At 42.7% G+C, this 20,966-nt stretch overlaps 1 protein-coding gene across 6 annotated transcripts in view; it reads left to right on the top strand.

Moving 5' to 3' along the window:
- The window catches only part of SCYL1 (SCY1 like pseudokinase 1), a 1,795,032-nt gene that overhangs the window by 660,535 nt on the left and 1,113,531 nt on the right, over positions 1-20,966 (top strand). For all 6 annotated transcript variants that reach the window (XM_085625549.1, XM_085625547.1, XM_085625546.1 and 3 more), the window contains exon 10: positions 15,963-16,118. In XM_085625549.1, coding sequence (XP_085481675.1) covers positions 15,963-16,118 — 156 coding nt within the window. The remainder of the gene's footprint in view (positions 1-15,962; positions 16,119-20,966) is intronic.

Raw genomic sequence — 20,966 nt, 5'->3', positions numbered from 1 at the left:
TGTATTCCACCAGCTAGTGCGTATGCTATGACACTCTCTAGCTCATGTGCACTGTAACACCACCCCGTGAATATGTCATGCCACACTTGCCTTCGCACGGGTTATATTGCCCCATCTAACGTGCCTTCCTCGATGCCTATGTTATAACGCACAGCGCTATGCCATACATATTACAATCTGGGATCCATATCTTTGTCACAGTGCATATGCAACGTCACTCCCCAGCACATATTTTATATTACAACTTTAGAGACTAGTTAGGTTACACAACACTTCCCTGTGCATATTACACTCCAAGGCACATATCGCATAGCGCGCGCTAGTGCCTATGCTATCTCGCGCTCTCCAATGAATCTGTCTTTGCGCACAATGTATTGCATATTATATTTCACGCCCCGGTTCATCTTATAGCACACTTTTTGGTGCATAGTTTATACCATAGACTATATCTAGTTTTCATTTTCAATCGTACTCTCAGGACTATGTTCTATATAACACTGCGTCCACCTACCCTTTTCACGGGCATTACATTTTGCGATGGGGGTGGAGAGTCAGGGGGTGTTTCTGCCAGTCACAAACGTCCTCTTCTTCCTGAATAAAAGTGAGATTATGCTGCATACTTGTTCATATTTTAAGTAGTTCGCACAGACACACATTTTAAAAACAATAAAGATCCTAATACCCACCTTCTCTGAACAGTTAGCTTGCTGCCCCATCCACCTCCTCCCTATCCCCTCTTGTCTGAATCCATGGACTAGCCTCCTCCCTCCTGCCATACATGGTCTGATGTGCTGCCACTGCCCTCAATTTAGCATGATGTACCAGTCCACTCCTCCTGCCCTCCATTGCCCAATTCTATGGCCCATCATTGACCTCCTGCTTAGCCTCTGTGCTTAGCTTGCTGCCCCTATTCTCTTTCCCCCTGCCCTCCGATGTCTTTGTGCATGCCCCTGCTCCATCCTTTTTGCCCACCATGTTCCATGGACCTGCCACTCCAATCTAGTCTGAGTGTTCTGTTGAGCTGCCACTCCCGTCTCACCTGCCTAGCATTGTCAGATGACTGTAACCTGTCCCTGCCACCTCCACCCTGCCTGTCCACATGCCATGCCCCTATCCTCTTCCTCCTGTCCGACATGGTCTATTTTACTGCCACATCCTTCTGCCCTCCCTGGTCTGTTGTGCTGCAACTGCTCCTCCTGCCTGCCCCGCGCTGTCTATTGTGAGGCCCCTCCCCCTGAACTCTCTTGTCTGTGCCCAGGTCCTGACCCTCCCTTCTATCCTCCATGGTCCTTTGTGCATGCCCCTGCACCCTCCTTCTTGCTCATCATAGCCATTGTGCTGCCACTAACCCTCCCGCTTGCCATGCATGGTCTTCTGTGCTGCGATGGCCCCTCCCACCTTCCCTGTGTGGTCAGCTAGCTGCCCCTGACCCCCTCCCACCTTCCCTCCATGGTCTGTGTGTATGCCATCATAGTCTCATTGTTGCTCTCCATGGTGTGTCTTGTTTCTAGTGCCCATCCTGCCTGACCTCCATGGTCATCTTACTGCTCCTGCCCTCTGTTTCCATGTGCAGACCCCTATTTCCTCCCTCCTGGCTTGTCTGTTCCATTGTAATGCCCCTGATCCATCCCTCCTGCCCTTTATGGTCTGTTATGCTGCAGCTTTCTCTCCTGTCTGTCCATTATGGTCAGCTAGCTACCATTGCCTCTTTCCCCTCTGTTCTCTGTTGTCCATGTGCATGGTTCTGTCCCCTCCCTATTGCTTTCTATGGATTGCTGTGCTGCACTCCCGTCCCGCATGCCCTGTGTGGTGTATTGTGCTGCTGCAAACCCTGATGCCTGCCCTGTAGGGTCAGTTTGGTGCACCTCTCCATGTCCCTCCTGTCCTCTGTTATCCGAGTCCATGTCCCTACCCCAATTCCTCCTGCCTACCATGATCCAATGTACCATACTTGCAAACATTTTGAACTTGGTAAGAGGGAGATTTGGAAAACAAACTGGGGTATTGATTTTCCCCTTTGAGTTACATTGAAAAAGAGGAGATTGGAGACAGGAGACAGATCAAATAAAGCCCATTTGAGCTTAAAAACATTGGACGTTTCCTGGCTGAAACGGGTCTGTTGGCATGTATGATTGTACTACCACTGCCTCTTCCTTCTGCCCACAATGGTCTATTATATTACCACAGCCTCTCTTGCCAGTCCTGTATTGTTGGTTTGTTGCCCCTGCCCCCCTTTCCACTGCCCTCCATAGTCTGTTGTGCTGCCACTGCCCTTCCTGCCTGCCCAGTGTGGTCAAATTGTTGCCTCTGCACTCTCCTACCTGCCTTCAATTTTCAGAGTCTGTGCCCCTGGCCTCTGCCTCTCAACAGTATCCCAATGAGCAACTAGATTGCTAACATTCTATATTTATTACAAAAGTGTGGAACGCCTGACGTCATCTTGATGTAATCAAAACTGTAATACCTAGAGCATTTCCTTTAGAAATTACATATATGAGAGGGTCTTATTTGCATCAAAATTATGGTTAGTGCTCTAAAAAACTAAAATGAGGACATATTTTCTGAGTTTTCAAATAGCGACAAAGAACTTTTAAATTATTTGTAATCTTTATTTTTTTTATCCAGTTGACCACTTGATTAAATGTTGCACTTGGGGGAGAGGATGTGGTGTTACTTCCAGAGCTGCAGACTTTGCAACTGGGGAACCAGGTTGGAGTTTCTGCTTCAGCTCAACATTCTGTGATTCTGGTCAAATCACTTAATCTCCCCATGTCTACAACCAAAATGAATTTGATCTTGTGTGATGTAACCAATGCTCATGTAAAGCACTCCAATACCTGACAAGTCTGCACTAAGTAAAACTGCAAATACTCAAAAAATAAGTGTTTTGCACACTTCTGTCATTGGACTAAATGTGGGCTACAGCTGGGTGATATTTGTGCTGCATTTGGGTTCTTTTGTCTCTGGTGGCCATCTTGGGAGATTTATTTGTTATGAAGTTTCCTAATTTCCTCATTTACTGCAGTCTCCTCAGTAGGTAATGCTTCCAGTTTTTTACTTTGATTCCATCAAGAAGGTATTCAGATATGTTATGGTGATTTATAGAGCGCACGATTACCCGAAGGTGTCCTGGCGCTGAAACACTTCTCTCAAGACAAGGCTAGGCCAAGCGGGATTATTTATCAAAAAGCCAAATCTTCAGGTCTTTTCTGAAGCTGAACAGATTCTTAGCATTTTTCAGGTGGAATGGGAGCTCATTCCAGACCTTTGCGGCACAGAAGGTAAAACTTCGACCACCCCAGTGGGCTTTTTTTATTGGCGGAACAGCGATCAGTTTTGCTTCAGAAGATCGAAGCATGCGAATAGGTTTGTACCATTGGAATTGGCTTTTAAGGTGGTCCGATCCTTCTCCATGCAATGCCTTGAACACTATACATAGTGATTTGAAGTGAAACCGATTTCTAACCGGGAGCCAGTGCAGTTTTTTTATCACACTAGAAATCGAGGCAAATTTTGGGGTACCTGTGAGGAGTCTAGCCGTGGCATTTTGGAGCATCTGGAGCTTGTGCAACAGCTTTTGTTGGATGTTCGAATATAAACTGTTGCAATAGTCCAGTCTTGATAGCACCAAGGCAGTGACCACTGTTTTGCGACCGTCCAGCGGAAGGAGGTTTAATATTTTTCTCAATATTCTTAGAACGAACCTTGTTTTGGAAACAACCGTATTAACCTGAGCTCCCATAGAGAGTTTTTCATCTAACAGTATCCCCAAGTTTTTTACTTTTTTTGCTGGAATGGGCAGAGACCCCATTGAGGGCGGCCACCAAGAAGGGGTCCAAAAACTGGGGTTGTTTCCAAACAGCATCACCTCGGTTTTATCCGAGTTCAGCCTCAGGCAGTTACCTGCCATCCATCGTCCAACTTTTTCCATGCAAGACTGGAAACGGCTATCCAGCCCGGTTTCTTTGCCAGGTAATAGTGTTACCACGATCTGAGTATCGTCTGTGTACGAGGTGATCCCGAACCCGAACGCCCTAATGACTGGTGCCAAGGATGAAACATATACATTAAAAAGAGTCGGGCTCAGGGACGACCCCTGCGGGACGCTACATGGCAGTGAGAAAGGTTTAGATTGAGATTTCCCCAATGCTACTATCTGGCTTCTATCAGTTAGAAAAGAATTCAGCAACTCCCAGGCTTTGCCGACTACACCACATTGTTTTAAACGGTCCATCAACCTCCCATGATGGACAGTATCAAATGCGGCTGAAAGATCTAACAGGATCAGGGCTGCTCTACCTCCCTGATCCAGAGCTGATCTGATCTCCTCTGTGGCTTTTATCAAGGCCGACTCAGTACTATATCCCTCTCTAAAACCATGTTGGGAGGAGTCCAGCACTTGTGCATTCTTCAGGAATGAACTGAGTTGTCTATTCATGGCCTTTTCCACAATCTTCGCGGGAAGAGGAAGGCGGAAGAATGGCCGAATATTGTTGGGATCAAGTGGGTCAAGGCTGTTTTATTTTTTTTTAAAAAGGTAGAATGGAAGCCATCTTCCAAAGTTTAGGAAAAAGTCCATCTTCATACATACCGTTAAAAATAGCGGTAAGACAGCATGCAATGGGGACAGGGGCCAGTTTAATAATTTTCAAAGGGCATGGATCCAGTGGTGAGCCGGATTTTGCACCAGTTAGCAGGTTCAAGGTATCCTGCACCGTCAAAGGGTTAAAATATTTCATTGTCACCACTGGAAAATTTGTATGTACCAAATCAGTATCTTCTGCCTGGGCTACCTTATTTTGATCAGCAAGGTCAGAAAAAATATTTGTGACCTTTGTTTGAAAGAACGTGGCGATCTCTTCACAGAACTCCGGGCTAGACTGGATCGTGGGAGGTCTCAGAGTAGCCAACTTGGAGACCGTATAAAAGAGCTCTCTGGGTGAGTTCTTTGCCAATTCTATTTGAGATGAGTAGTATGCCTGTTTGGCCAACCGGACCTCTAACTTATATCTTTGCAGGCTGGCAATATATAGTTCTCTGTCAGTGTCTAGGTACCCTTTCCTCCAATTCCGCTCCTGCCGTTTACACATACACTTGTGCTTTTTTATTTCAGCTGTGTACCAAGGGGCTGAGGGGAAAGCTCTTTTCATAATAATACATTTTCGAGGGGCTAGCTCCTCGCATACTTGCGAGAGCCATTTCGTGTATGATGCTACCGCTTCTTCAGTGCCTGGTGCTACATGGCCGGCTGAAGTGGTCAGGGCTTCATGCAGGGTTCTCGCATCAACCCTACTCCAAGCTCTAGTTTCGATCCGTTCTCTGGAGTCCCTGCACGTAAGCATCTGACTCTCCAAACTCAACTCACATATAGCCGCTGCATGATCAGACCAGACCAAGGGCAGTAGTCCCACAAAAAAATAGTCCTGGGTGATTAGAGAAAACACCGTCCAAAGTATGTCCTGCTAGATGGGAGGGTCCTCTCACATACTGTGTGAGCTCTGCGGTGTCCATAAATTCCAATAGTCTAGCTGTCTCTGGGTCATTAGAGAGTTCAAGATGGAAGTTAAAGTCACCCAGAATAGTGTATGAATCACACAGAAGGGCCTCTTCCAGTAAATTTCCCAAGGATGAAAAAAAAGCGTGTCTAGCTCATGGAGGCCTATAGAGTAATGTGCCCTTGAAGGAGTGAGAATGTGTTAAACTAAGGTTAAAAGCAAGTGCTTCACACGTAGGCAAATTAATCTGTTTAAAGATTCCATGAATAGAATCGTGATAAATAATAGCCAGCCCGCCTCCCCTCCTGTTTGGTCTGTTAAGGACCTTGCACAGAAATCCAGGTGGGGTGGCTTTCACCAGATCCGGACCGGAGGCCTCATCCGTCCATGTTTCAGTGATGAAAGCTACCTTTATATCATTATCCTCCATCAGGTTAGCAGATTCAATGCTATGTTTAACCAATGATCTTGCGTTCATCAGAATACATTTAATAGTTATTGCCAAAGAGCCAGCCCGAGTATTTTGGACCTTCTTGGTTTTGATCTGCTGATAGACAATGTTAGGGAGCATCCTGTTACAGTTCAGACAGGGTCCGCTTGGCATGGGAAGCCCCGAATCCAAGGCCCAATCGAGGCAATCGGCATTTTTAAATGCCCTCTTCAGCTCCAATAATGCCTCTCTAGAGTAGGCGTACTCTGCATTCTTATGGATCATAGCAGATCCAGGGTTTGGGGCGCTGTGCGCGGCCCGAGCGCAGACGGGCTTGCCTTGGGCGCGCCTAAATGGCCCGGCATTCAAAAGACTAGGCCGCTAAGCCTAGCTTCCCCCAAGATGGCCGCCCCCGTCAGCCCTCGAGGTGCGCCCGCGCCGTGAAAGACTGCTCGGGTGTCAGCGCTCTGGTGAACATCCAAATGCCCCCAAAGTTAAAACATCTAAAGTATTTAAACAACACAGCAATATAAAAGCCCTTCACACATAAAAAGTATTAAAAAGGATCAGGATATTCTCAAATGTTCCTCTGTGCAAAAATGCAAATTAAATTACTTAAAATAGTATGGTCCCGCTATCAGGAGCCCTCCCTCTGTTCTAGACTCTGTCGTCCCGCTCTCCCGGCTCAAGCCTCAGGAGAAATGTTAAGAGATATGTCACACATTTGCCATAAATTCTGAATGTTAGCACTCTAGTTGCTCATTAGTTCACTGTAGTAAAGCTACTGCTCACCACGGAAGTCTGCTGCTGGTATTAAAAGTGCATGTTTCAGTCTGCATATCAGAATTTTTTAATGAAATAGAAGAGGATTTGAGAAGTCACTCAAAATGTGCCCTAATTTTTCTTTCTGCAACACTAATCATAATTTCTATGGCAAAATGAACCCCCTCATTGTGTTCCTTTTTAAATTAAATGTTTTAAGTGTTACCAGTTTTTTCCAATCAAGATGGCTTCAGGTGTGCCATACTTGTGTCATAAGTAAGACAGTAAGCGCTCTAGTTGTTCTTAAGAACACTCTGGGACATTCTGTCATTGGGCTATACTTGGGCTACATCTGGGTGATATTTGGGATACATTTGGGCTCTTTTGTCTCTGGTGGCCATCTTGGGAGAATTATTTAGTATGAAGTTTCCTAATTTCCTCATTTACTGCAGTCTCCTCAGTAGGAAATACTTTCAGTTTTTTTATTTTGGTTCCATCAAGAAGGCATTCAGATGTGTCACACATTTGCCATAAATTCTGAATGTTAGCACTCTAGTTGCTCATTAGATCACTGTAGTAAAGCTACTGCTCACCAGGGAAGTCTGCTGCTGGTATTCAAAGTGCATGTTTCAGTCTGCATGTCAGAATTGTTTTATGAAATAGAAGAGGATTTGAGAAGTCAAAATGTGCCCTAATTTTTCTTTCTGCAACACTAATCATAATTTCTATGGCAAAACGAACCCCCTCATTTTGTTCCTTTGTAAATTAAATGTTTTAAGCGTTACCACTTTATTCCAATCAAGATGGCTTCAGGTGTGCCATACTTTTGTCATAAGTAAGACTGTTAGCGCTCTAGTTGTTCGTTAGAACACTCTGGGGCATTCTGTCATTGGGCTAGACTTGGGCTACATCTGGGTGATATTTGGGCTACATTTGGGCTCTTTTGTCTCTGGTGGCCATTTTGGGAGACTTATTTGTTATGAAGTTTACTAATTTCCTCATTTACTACAGTCTCCTCAGTAGGAAATACTTTCAGTTGTTTACTTTGATTCCATCAAGAAGGCATTCAGATGTGTCACACATTTGCCATAAATTCAGAATGTTAGCACTCTAGTTGCTTATTAGATCACTGTAGTAAAGCTACTGCTCACCACAGAAGTCTGCTGCTGGTATTAAAAGTGCATGTTTCAGTCTGCATATCAGAATCTTTTAATGAACTAGAAGAGGATTTGAGAAGTCACTCAAAATGTGCCCTCATTTTTCTTTCTGCAGCACTAATCATGCTTTCTATGGCAAAATGAACCCCCTCATTTTGTTCCTTTTTAAATTAAATGTTTTAAGAGTTACCACTTTATTCCAATCAAGATGGCTTCAGGTGTGCAATACGTTTGTCATAAGTAAGACTGTTAGCGCTCTAGTTGTTCTTTAGAACACTCTGGGAAGCTGCAGTAGAACACAAAGGAATCAACTGACAGTCTCTGCCCTTGTTGGATGTACATGTTTTTCTGAGAATGTCAGACTTCATTCTCACATGACTGAGAGAGATAATGTGAATTTACAGAAAATATGCTCACAGTTTAGCTTATAGATCACCTTACAAACCTCTGTGAGAAAAGCATGAGAAAATAGTTTTCTGTCAAACATGATTCATGATATCACAGCAGAAGGCTTTTTCACATGGTAAAATCACCTTAGAACACACCACAATTCCTAAAACGAGTATGGTACCATCAACAAATGATTTATAATGTAACTAAAGTCTTAAAACCTTCTATTAACTGCAATGCTTTTTAATGAGGTGCTATCATGTATATTGGTCCCGAGATGGCTGCCAACACTTCTTGGATGAAGTACTGACAGCCAATCAGATCTCACGATGAGATGAGTGGTTAGGCTCCGCCCAGATATATATGTGATTTAGATTTTCTCAGGAACTACTGAACGGATTTACACCATTTAAGCAAAAGGCACGAGTCTGAACTGAGGACTACCTCTTTGCCAAATTTGGTGTAATTCCGTTCAGCAGTTCGGGCTGTAGCTGCGTCAATAGGGCCTTTGGGAAAATGCATGGGGAAAATGTGTTTTGGGACCCTCTTTTTTTCTCGGCTCCCGCTTGACGAATCACCGTGAAACTTTCAGGATAGGAGCGGATCGGAGCTGGCCAAATGTTTGGAAAATTGCGCAAAGATTCGTCAATCGGCGCCAACGTTATTCCAAATAGAATGTTGCGGATTTCCTATGGAAAATAGGTCCTAACTATAACTACCTACTGGCAACTGCCAGTAGGTAATATATATATTTTATTAGGTGGTTCCAGCCTGAATCCAACTCTCCGGAAACAAACGTGGCGGACACAGACCCAAATTTGTGCTTAATTGTTTTTATTTCCTGCTGTCAAGACACGTTTCAGCTCAACGAGCCTTGTTCACTCGACATGGCAAGACATTTTGTCAGTGTTTTTAAAGTGGCAGTGCAACGGAAATCAAGTGGCCACGTGACCAAGAGTACAATAAAACAGGAAAAAATACTATCAGTAATGTTCAGTACCTAATACAGCATGTTGTATAAATACTTAAATAATTCAATATATCTGAATAAATGGAAATAAAATTGTCCATGTACATAAAATATTGAAGCCAATAATACTTGTACATGGTGATTTCCGTATAACAGTAAAATACATCAGATTTATGGTGTATGGGCTGATTGTAGTGATTACATTCAACAGTCAAATCACATTTTGGGATACAAAAACCCTAATATGATGTCCCTGTTGGTGGAAAGGTAGCCGTACTATTGAGTCACGCGGTCAAGAATAAGTGCAATAGTGTTGGGAAAGTGCAAAGTGTCAAAGTAAATATTTGATTTCTTAAAAATCAGCTGTTACCGCATGTATGGTAAATCATACAAAATGGTGTCAAAGTTTTACGGTTCGTAACTCTGTATAGTATCGGAGAATGTTGGAGACAAGGAATGGTGGGAACAATCTGCTGAGAGATTTACGAATAAGGGATCTCACTAGGGAAATATGCCATTCCGTGTATTTAAGTTAATTACGGTAAAATATCCGTAATTTCACGATATTGTCAATAGTAAGTCTGTCGGAATGAAGGTCATGTTGGTAAAATACAAGTGGCTCAAAGACTCCCAACCATAATTAATAGCATAAAATTGATGGCGTCTTGAAACTACCTCCTAATTGGCATAAAGTGCATGTGCTCCTTATATAATTTATCTGATATTGTGCCAACTAGCAGTTAATTAATATGTGCAAACAAGTGGGTATAGAAATGTGCTAAACCGAATGTGCAAATAATGGATAAATAGTACCTGAGAAGGTGCATATGTTGCTAGTGTCCTGTATATTAATGTTGAGTACATGTGCAACTTTTCTTACCAGTTGAACACTGACTCATACAGTAGGGAGATATACATATGTAAATAAATAAATACATAACAAATTATCCATAGCTAGACTGAGCAAGAAATTTGAATAAAATCCTGGATACATGCATAAATATATAAATAAATATATAAATACATATAAAAGGTTTTTAAATTGTTAGCTAAAATCATCCGCTACAGACGGTACTTTCCTGGTACATAGTATGTTTGTCTAAAATTAAATAGTAACAATATAATATCATATGCACATTTGGTATCTTTCTCACTAAGTTCTATAATATATGTATGCATAAAGACCCCTTTTGTCTATTATTCTAAAAAATCTTATAAACATGTGTAAAGGTCTTCAGTAACATGAAGTCCATTAGGGTGCTTGGTGTCTAACTGCAAGATGTATCTGGTTTCTAGCCTCCTGAGTTTATAATCTCTATCACCACCCCTTCTACTTGGAGAAATTGCGTCTATCACATAGTAGCTCAGTTCCTTATTGTTGGATTGATGTACTTCTCTAAAATGTCTGGCTACCGGATAAGTGTTGTCCTGGTTTGTGATAGCACGTAGGTGTTGGAGAATACGTTTGTGTACCAGAAGTTTCATACTCCCGATATACTTTAAGTCACATGGGCATGTGAGTACATAAACTGCGTACTCAGTTTTGCATGTGAGCAATTTCGTGATCTTGTATTTTCTTTGGCAGAAAGGTGTGGTGTACGAGACAGTATTGACACCATGCATACATGCTTTACATGTTTTGCAACTAATAAAACCCTTGTGTGACTGCAGCCAGGAGGTGTTTTCCAAAAATTCAAGGCTATCCCTCCTAGAGGGAGCTTTACTATGGGTGATGGACACCCTCTGCGGAAGCAGGGTTCCTAACACCGGGTCATTCAGAACGATAGGCCAACTTGACTGTACGATCTTGTTAATTTCTTTGTGCTGTTTACTATATCCCATGATGAGACGGAATTTCTGTATGGCATTGGAATTAGTCAGTTCTGACTATAATGGGGGTGTTTATATCCTGCTTGTCTCTAAGAAGATCTTCCCTATTAAGCATCTGGGTTTTGGCTATTGCCTGGTTGATGATTTTGGGCGAATAACCTCTTTCTAAAAACCTCTGCCTGCTTAATTCCTGAGCAATCTTAAGATCAACCTGGGTACTGCAAATCCTTTTGAGTCGAAGCATCTCACCATATGGGATGCTATTTACCAAGTGTCGTGGGTGAGAACTAGTTGCATGTAGCGTGGAATTTCCAGCCGTTTCTTTGCGGTACAGGCGAGTTTCTAATTTGTTGTGCTGTATAAATACCTGTGTATCTAGGAAATTAACGCTAGTCTCACTGATCGTGATTGTAAAATGCAGATTGGGAGAGTTGCAGTTAATGTGTTCAACAAATTGTAAAGCCTGTTGTTTGGTCCCACGCCATACTAGAAACAGATTCTCAATGAAGCGGAGCCACATTTTTACATTGGAATTCATAATGTCAGTGTACTCCGTCTTAAGGACCAGCTCCACCCACCAGCCCATGTGTAAGCAGGCATAGCTGGGGGAGAAGCTGGCCCCCATCGCCACCCCCTTGTTTGTTGATATAGGAGGTTGTTAAACATAAAGATGTTATGTAAACAAAACTCAATCACGGAAATGAGCATCTCATTATGTGATCTGTGAAATGCGGATCTTTGGGACAAATAAAACTGCACTGCTTTGATGCCATCATTATGTTGTATACTCGTGTAAAGTGCCGTAGCATCAAGTGCTATTAACAGGTAATCCGTACACCAATTGACATTCTTAATCTGGTGTCGCGCACATATGAAGGTAATGTTTTTACAAAATCTTGCAAAAAAGAAATCAACATAAATGGAGGTATTTTCAAGTAGTCCGTCCCTGGCTGTGATTATGGGACGACCTGGCGGTTTGGTAATACTCTTATGGACTTTTGGAATAAAATAAATGGAAGGAGTAGTTGGTTTGTCTTTCTTTAAAAACTTATATTCATCTTCACATATAAGGTCCTTTTTCAATCACATTGAAAGTTTGTTGTAAAATGTCTGATATGTTGATTTAAGATGTGCCGTGTTCGTGCGTATATAGCATTCACGATCGTTAAGTTGACCAAAAGCTTCAGTTTTGTAGTCCTGCTGAGACCACAACACTACATTGCCCCCTTCATCACTGTTACGGATGACCAGATCTTTTTTGGTTTTCAATTTCGTCATAAGTTTGTGAATTTTTTTGATCTTGTTCACGATACTGTCGTTTAGCCATATTAACTGACTTATTGAGTTTTTTGATTTTAGTAGTCACGATTTCATGAAACGCATCGATGGAATCGTGTAATGCAATAGGCGTGAAGGTAGATTTGGGCCTGAAGTGGGTACATTTGTTAATTTCTATATCTATGCCTGTCAAGTTCAGATCAGGGGTAGATGAAAGTTCATGACTGGGGTTGTCATCCCAGAGTTCCTGTAGTTCCCGAACCAGGGAGCGATCCGTCATAGAAGTCTCCACCTGGCGGGAAAGATCCACAGTGATATTGCTAGGATTTTGTTTCTCTTGTGTATTCCTGAGGAGATGATATTTGGTAAGCTTGAGCTTTCTAACTCCCTTATAGATATCCATCCTGGTATTAGCATAGTCAAAGTTGTTGGTAGGACAGAAAGAGAGGCCCAAGCTTAAGATCTTCGTTTCCTCCGCTGTCAAATTCACCGTGGATAGGTTGATAACCGTGTTATTTACCTCCTCTTCCAGGACCCTCGCCCCCCTCCTGTTGTTGTTACCTCTTGTATTTTCTGTTGGCTTTGCACCTTTGCCCTCGTTTGAAGTTTGCGAGTTTTCTGCTGTATGTCATTGGGGCCTCGGTCTGAGAGTGAGCCTCCTTTCCTCGCATAAAAAATTCAACTCTTCTCCAGGTGAGGGTTTGTTTTTGGGGGCTCCAGTATGTAGATCTCGCATTTCCGAATCCGCGTCACTTTCTGCCGCGGAACTGAGGTCTGAGAGTCTTGACGCTTGATTTTTTGTAATGGCTGCTCATAGAGCTGGCTGTGTTGTTTGGTCTTGATTTTCTTAGTGCCTCATACTTTCAGGCAAAAGTGAAGATCTGCCCAAGATCATAATCATTTTTGTCTCTAAGAAACTTATGGGCTTTCCGTTCTTTAATTTTGTCTTCTTCTTTTTTCAACCTGTCGAGCATTTCGGTCCGTAATTTAGTTATTTCCTCAGTTACTCCCAGAGTTTCAAGTTCTTTGTTGATTGGACATGTCTATTAATAGAAATAGACACTATGTATGTCCGCATATTTAATGAGGATCAGAGTTAATTTCCTCGAAGAGTCATGGTTGCACTCTCCCATTCTCTCATAAGGTCAGGATTTGGATCTTCCTATGTTGGAGCCGTTAAGATGCGTAAGCCACATTGAATGCGACCCACCTCAATGTAGCGTTGTAGTCAACGCGATTCCCACCACTTCTCTGCTCCAATTTCATTTTTTTCCCAAACATTTTGAATTTGTGTTGTATCGTGTCCGTATCTGTAACAGCTGTTGTTACATTGCGTCTCGCATTACATATGGCCGAGGGGGTGTCTGAGAATATATATATATATATATATATATATATATATATATATATATATATAGCTGCGAAGAGATATCTGGCAGCAGGAATGTTTCTGCACATGACAAGGAGCAGGCTGCAGCCCTACTGCATGCTGCATTTCTCCCTTTCAACAAAGGCGGAAACCCAGCAGGGAAAGCGAAGTAGCTACCTCGGTGGTTGGTTGCTATGGTGTTAATACGTCAAAGGTCGAAAATGTCTGTACCTAAAATATCAGATCTCTGCAATACTTTTTAACAATGCCCATTCTCATCTTCGTGGCCCACCCAATCTTGTTCATGGCCCTCCCTGAGTAAGAATCCTAGAGCCGTGCCTGAATGGGTGGCACACGAGACTCATAATAGAGCACTGCGAGTCATGCTGGAATGCCACAGTATACGCCAGAGGTTCTCCTGTGCTCTATTTACGCCTTCCCTGGCACACATCGGACAAGATGAAGTGGAGCTCTAGGTATCAGCGGGGGTGGGAAGTTTTTGTGACTTGTTCCATAATGGGGCCCACGGCGGGCCAATTCCTGGTATATAGACGACTATCTGTAGTGCTGGAACGATTATGGGTCTTAACAGACAAAGAACCCAGTCGTCATCCCCTAACGCACTTACTTCACACAATGGGCATTGGCCGGTGGCTAGTTCCCTGGCTTACAAAAGCAAGCTCCCTTAAAACCCAGCACCCACTGGCATCGCGCCAGTAGACTTGGGAGCACAATATTGGCAGTGCAGTTACTCAGAAGGATTTGGACAGAAAATTGGTACACCCGCAAAAGGTTTTCGCAACATCCGTTTTCAGCACAGTATTCTGCACAGGGCTTTCCTTACCCTGGACAAACTGCACAGAATGTACCCTACAGCATCATCTTACTGCCCCGCAGTTATGTCCCAGGGCCTTTACCAGCACCGTAAGGCTAGCGGAGTCTCCCACCGCTTTGTCGACCTGGCGTTGCTGATGGCGCAACTAATTATTGCAATGCACTGAAAGGCACGCGCACTTGTAGGTGCGGAATCCTGGCAGGCCCTGACTCTCAAATGGGGCAGTGCTGAGGTTACTGCACTCCGACAAGAGGAAGCTTGTGGATTGAGGAAGCACCCCATTGCGCCGCTAGAGGGCAGAGACTAGGGATGAGCTAGTTTCTGCCCTCTTGCGTATGCTAGATTGTGACAGAACCTCAGACGAACCAGGCGCCCCCCCCCCCTTTCATTCTTTGCCACACCTACCTACCTCCCTCCTGGACTGCCACAACGCGGAATTGGCATCACTGCATTACATGCCTTGCGATGGTGCGATCACCACAGATGGCCTGCTAGCAGACCACCTATCGCTCGCACAAACTGCATGACTTTTGGATATTACAGGCTTACAGTTTTGTTTGTGTTCTTGTATTGATTACATCTGTACTGCCATGGCTCTGTCAGCACACATTCTGAAGGTATTGGGTCATGACAAATGTGATCACACGTTTGTATTGCCTGTACGGTTTGTGATGCCTACTGTAAAGCATAGTGTGAAACTTCAATAAAGATGTTTTTATTTATAAAAAAAAAAGAGAAAAAATGTTTTATTACATGCCAAATATTAGATTGTAGGACTGTGCACAGTATGTGAATCTTCAACAGAACAAGCTGTAAACTGATATTTACAGTTAAATAGCATTTTCCACACTGATGCTCTAGCAAATTCACTAAACTCGCCCAGATCAGTAGATTTTGATGCTTTGGTACTGGGAGATTAAGAAATACACATATTACTGATTTAAAAAAAAAAAATCTTAGCATATCAAAAAATATTGATTCAAACATATTGTTGCTTGCTATGAAAAGTGATTGAAAGACTAACATATTGGCAAAAGAACTTGGCCAGATTTTGTTATTGTGGAGTAGGAGGAATTCACAAAAGCTCTGTTTTTTTTATCTTTGTTACGGAGTTTATATTCCTTTGACTTTCCTCTACTGCCCCAATAGTCCAGAAGTTAATATAATACAAATAAGTGTTTTCTTACTCTCTCTTACCCTGCATGTTTGCTGTATATAATGCAAGAAAATGTGTATCCATAATTATTTACTAAGTATTCTGTAGTGCCAATTTTGGTAAAGATCTTGGAAGACTGTAACGAACTTCAGAATAACCCGTAGTATGCCAGGCTGTCAAAACATGTTGTTGAATGTCACATATTGCTGTTTGCTGGTATACAAGAAGTTGTGTTCTTTAGACTTAGACCGTGATGTGCTATTATATCATCTATGCTGTGTTTCTTTCAGTCGATGCTGCTGCTAGCTCCAAAACTCAACGAAACCAACCTGAATGTGGAACTAATGAAGCATTTTGCCCGCCTTCAGTCTAAGGATGACCAGGGTCCAATCCGATGCAACACTACCGTCTGCCTTGGAAAAATCGGCCCCTACCTTAATGCCACTGTAAGTTATTATGCATCGTGCACTACTCAGACCAGACAACTATCCTAAAAAAATAATAGTCAATATTTCTATTCTTTTTTGGAAGATCCCTGAGTATTGCACATTTCACCAGGTTAATGCACATCTATGCTTCTATGCAATGTATAATTAGTTGTGGAAGTATTCCGAGTGTGCAAAATTTTAGACCTGGCAGAAAGGTTCAAAATGTAGTAGACATGTCACATGGGCTTAGAGCATGCAACGGTCACTCAAAATCAGATGTTTCACTGTCTCCCACTTTCCAAAGAACTAATTATGGAGGTAGAATTTATTATATCCTCCTAGATGTTAGAGAATGGGAGTTCTTCATCGATATGGTAATCTCCCATTGATTTGAAAGTGATCACTTCTCTCTTGTTTTGGACTTGGGCCATGGGGCATCATGGGAAGAGGCGCTGAGGAAAGCCCCTGATTGTGTTGTGCCTGAAGTTTTCAACTCTAGGAGAGCCCTTCGGTGGGATTCCATTTCTACCGCTGAAGAGGCCATTATAAAAATGTATAACATCCCATTTTTCTTATTAAAACCAGTAGTTGATAAGCTAGACAATGGTGAACTCCTTTTAGCTAGCCATAATATCTGATTCACTAAGCTCAATTAGTTTTTTTTAAAGGATTTTAACCTGCTAGCAAAACAGCTTAAACCAATCTCTAGTTTAACTCTGCATGCAAGGAAGTGACGCATGCCCTACTGAAAGTGATCAAAGAAGGGAATAGAAGCACGATTCCGCAAGCTAAAAGAGCACAATATATAACTGCACTAAGGAAAGTCCACGTGCATTAGAATGATGAATTATGGGCCAAGCTTTTAAATGCGACAACTAGTGAAGATGCTAATACATTTTGGCATATTGTCTAGAATGACTCCTCACCTGTGGCAGTGATCCCAGAAATTCACAATCAGGGCGAAGTGTGGAAGAATCACTTTAAATCCTTATATGGAAACAGCACCCCCTTGCCTTGTGATTTACGTGTAGTTGCAGGCACTTCTTCCAGCCCCTTGATAGAGTGTAGCGACTGCCGCCCCCATCATTTTCTACACTTGTCTTCAATTGATATCGAGAGGGCTCCATGCAAAGGATGGGTAAGGCTGCTGGTTTGGATAAAAACCCTGTGGATCTTTTTCAATCAAATTTGGATGTTCGGGTCCCATATATCAATACAATTTTGAACGTCATACTTTCAGGTGGTCCTATACCTGAAAGTTGGAAAGGTGTGGAGATTGTCCCTGTATATTAAAAAGGGACCTACCGCAAAACTATCACCCCATTTGTTTGATAGACTCTATTCAGAAAACCTTTGTTGACAAATCCTTGCTAAACTTAATGGATGGCAAGCCAAGTGATAACCCACTTCGAAGCTGGCTTCTGAGATAATCTGGACACCATGAAACAAACCTTCAGATCCTTGGTTACCTGGTGGAAGATGGAGGACATCAGCGGTGGCAATTTGTTTTTTGCCCTTGTTGACCTCCGTTCTACCTTTGACTTGATGCTGAGAAAAATTGTGGGGCGTATTGAATTTTTTATATTTTAATTAGACTGCATGAGGATACCTATGGCCAAGTTAGATGGGGCCCTAAAGGGGAATTGACAAGACACATTCCTATAGAAAGAGGGGTCCTCCAGGGTTGTGTCCTGGCCCCCACCCTGGTTTTATTATTCATCAATGGGTGTGTGTATTTTTTACTTGATTGCCAGAATGACTTTCCTACTTTAGCTGAAGCGAATTGTTCTCAGATGACACCTTCTTGGTCTCAAAGACTGCTTGGGGCTTGTTAATTTTGTTGTAACAATTCTCCCTCTTTTGTGATCTGTGTGGGCTTGAGTTAAATACAGCTAAGACCAAGTACTTGGTCTTTAATCTGCGCAAATATTTTAGGGAGAGGTTACCGCTGCAAGGTGAGTAGTCTCCCTTGATAGAGTGAGGGATTTTAATCATCTTTGTATCCGAATAACCGATTCCAACTTGTGGGAGGCCTAAATGCAAAAGAGTGTTGCTACATTAAAACACAGGGCTGGGCCTTACTTAGATTTGCGAAACAAGCCAAGTCTTACTCTTTAAATCCCCCACCCTCTTAAAATATATAGGGTGCAGGTTTTAATCGCTGCACTTTATGGATGTGAATTATGGACCCATTCGGATTTGACTAATCTGAGTTGCGAGGAAAATACGTTTGTGTGGTTATTTCCCCAGAGTTGCGCTTTGCTACCTCTACGGCTTGAAGTTGGATTAAGGCCTTTGGGCATGGTGGAGAAGCTGCACCCATTAGCTTATTGGGTGTGCTTATGGAAGATGGATGCTCTGAAATCATACAGGAAGGGCCTAGCTGACATCCTTGGAATGCCAGGAGTTTTAAGGAAGATCTCCTTGTTAAGATCAATCAAGGCGAACTTGATTGAGCTTGGCTTGGAAGACTTCTGGCACACGCTGTAGGAAGCTGGCTCTGTATATACTGTACCACAGCTTTCCAAATTTTTCATGTTGGTGACACACTTTTCATACATTCATGATTTTGTGACATGGTAATGCAAGCGTAGCGATGGAGCCCGAACCACCTAAGGGGGTTCGGGGGTTCTTCCCCCGCAAAAAGTTTGAAAAAATAGTGGGCAAATGGTAAGCAAATTTGAGAAAGCAGGAAGCGTAATAAAGCAATTGTGAATCAGTTCTAAAAAAGATTGTGACTGGCAAAACTGGGTGTAAGGTTAGGTTTCTAAGTGCTGTAAAATACAGGCCATATAGTTACCAATGTTTTGGATGTATGGAAGGGTGAGTCAATCTTATTGTAATTCTGACTGATGTTTTCAGTCACAGAAAGACACTGCACCAAGAATGTCCCGAAAACCTGACTTCACCCCAAGTTCCTAGTAGTGAAATTTCTCAGTGAAGCAGGATAAAGTGCTATGAATTTTCCTGATTAACCATGGACCATTTTCTTGTGGGAAACCTGTAACAATGTCCAGTGAGTGACAGTAATATGACTAAACAGCATTATGTACAGTTGAACACAACATTCTTCATAAGTCATATCGCTTCTTTCCAATAAAAAGTCTTATTCTGTGAGGTAATTTTCGCTTTGGGCATTGTAATGTAATCCAGGCACATTACATCCCTCTTGTTCCTAAATATAAGGAAGCACAAAGGTCTCTTGTAGCCTCAATTCAAAGAAACGTTTTGAAACTTGTATTAAGCATAGCACTGCACGTAACTGGTGCTCATTTAAAGCACTCTGACACCTTCAGGAGTAGTTTGCGCTATATAAAACTCCACCCTAAAAAAAAATACGGAGCAAGTGATGAGTCTGGGTCAAAAAGATCACAAAGGTTTGTGCATCAACTTCCCAAATCCTATCAGTAAATGTCTGAAACGGAAAACAAGTTATAATAGTGGCATTTTCTGAATGTCTGCATTGGAAGAAGGGATATAGCTGGGTAAGACCACTAAGAATTTGAAGAAATACCGCCTCTTAAAAATAACAAATCTTGGATTGGGTTTTATTCCATGTTAAGATCAAGAGAGACGGCGGATGTAACAGACATCATGCAGAATTGAAGTGGCAAAACGCAACCTGCCTGGCCGTGAAAATTGATTACCAAACAATAAAATGGCCAGAGGTACCACATATCTGTATCAGAAACTCAAATTGTGCATCAACTTCTGCCTCCTTTTATAACAACAATGGCAAACTTCACAAGTAAAAATAAAATATATGAAAAAATAAAGCATGAACATCGACTTCTATGGCACAACCTATGTCTTAGGCGCAAGGCGTAAACCACAGTTTTGTGAGCTTCATTTAGGTGGCTGCCCCCAAAAAGAGTGCTGCCTGGGGCGGACCGCCCCCCTGTCCTCCCCAGCCACACCACTGTAAAGGTAACTTCAATGTACCTATTTTTTAATGTAACAATGTTCAATTTTAAAGACAAATCTATAGAAATATATGACAAGTGCTGTTTCACAAGCGCTCTAGTAAAATCCTTTGAGGTGCTGACACATGAGGTGAAACTAATGTTTCACCTCACGAGTATAAAGTCAGGCAAATTCCAGGTGAGCACCCTTAACATCTTTTGGATAGCCTCGCACTCACTGCCATTTCGCTGCAGCTCGCTGCTGTAAATATTTTTAAAAAAACGTCCCGTTTTGTCTTTTATTTTAATTCAGTTACTCGGTTTTCCCCTGGTTTTAAAATTCAGCCACTCGCACACCCGCATTGCTGCCACCTTACCTCCACCTAATTTTGGATAAAGCACCGCGTTTTAGCGGGTCCCTGCCCACTGTCTTGTTCTGGTGGCCATCTTGGGAGGGGGATATTGCAGGAGGCGTAGGTAGCGCTCTAGTCTCCCTAGTGTCCCGCGCTCGACGAGTATAAAGTCAGGCAAATTCCAGGTGAGCACCCTTAACATCTTTTGGATAGCCTCGCACTCACTGCCATTTCGCTGCAGCTCGCTGCTGTAAATATTTTTAAAAAAACGTCCCGTTTTGTCTTTTATTTTAATTCAGTTACTCGGTTTTCCCCTGGTTTTAAAATTCAGCCACTCGCACACCCGCATTGCTGCCACCTTACCTCCACCTAATTTTGGATAAAGCACCGCGTTTTAGCGGGTCCCTGCCCACTGTCTTGTTCTGGTGGCCATCTTGGGAGGGGGATATTGCAGGAGGCGTAGGTAGCGCTCTAGTCTCCCTAGTGTCCCGCGCTCGACGAGTATAAAGTCAGGCAAATTCCAGGTGAGCACCCTTAACATCTTTTGGATAGCCTCGCACTCACTGCCATTTCGCTGCAGCTCGCTGCTGTAAATATTTTTAAAAAAACGT

The sequence above is a fragment of the Triturus cristatus genome, chromosome 9 (assembly GCF_964204655.1).
Source record: "Triturus cristatus chromosome 9, aTriCri1.1, whole genome shotgun sequence".
NCBI classification, from domain to species: domain Eukaryota; kingdom Metazoa; phylum Chordata; class Amphibia; order Caudata; family Salamandridae; genus Triturus; species Triturus cristatus.
Note: the sequence above shows the minus strand (reverse complement) of the source record. Positions and strands in the feature narration are given on the sequence as shown.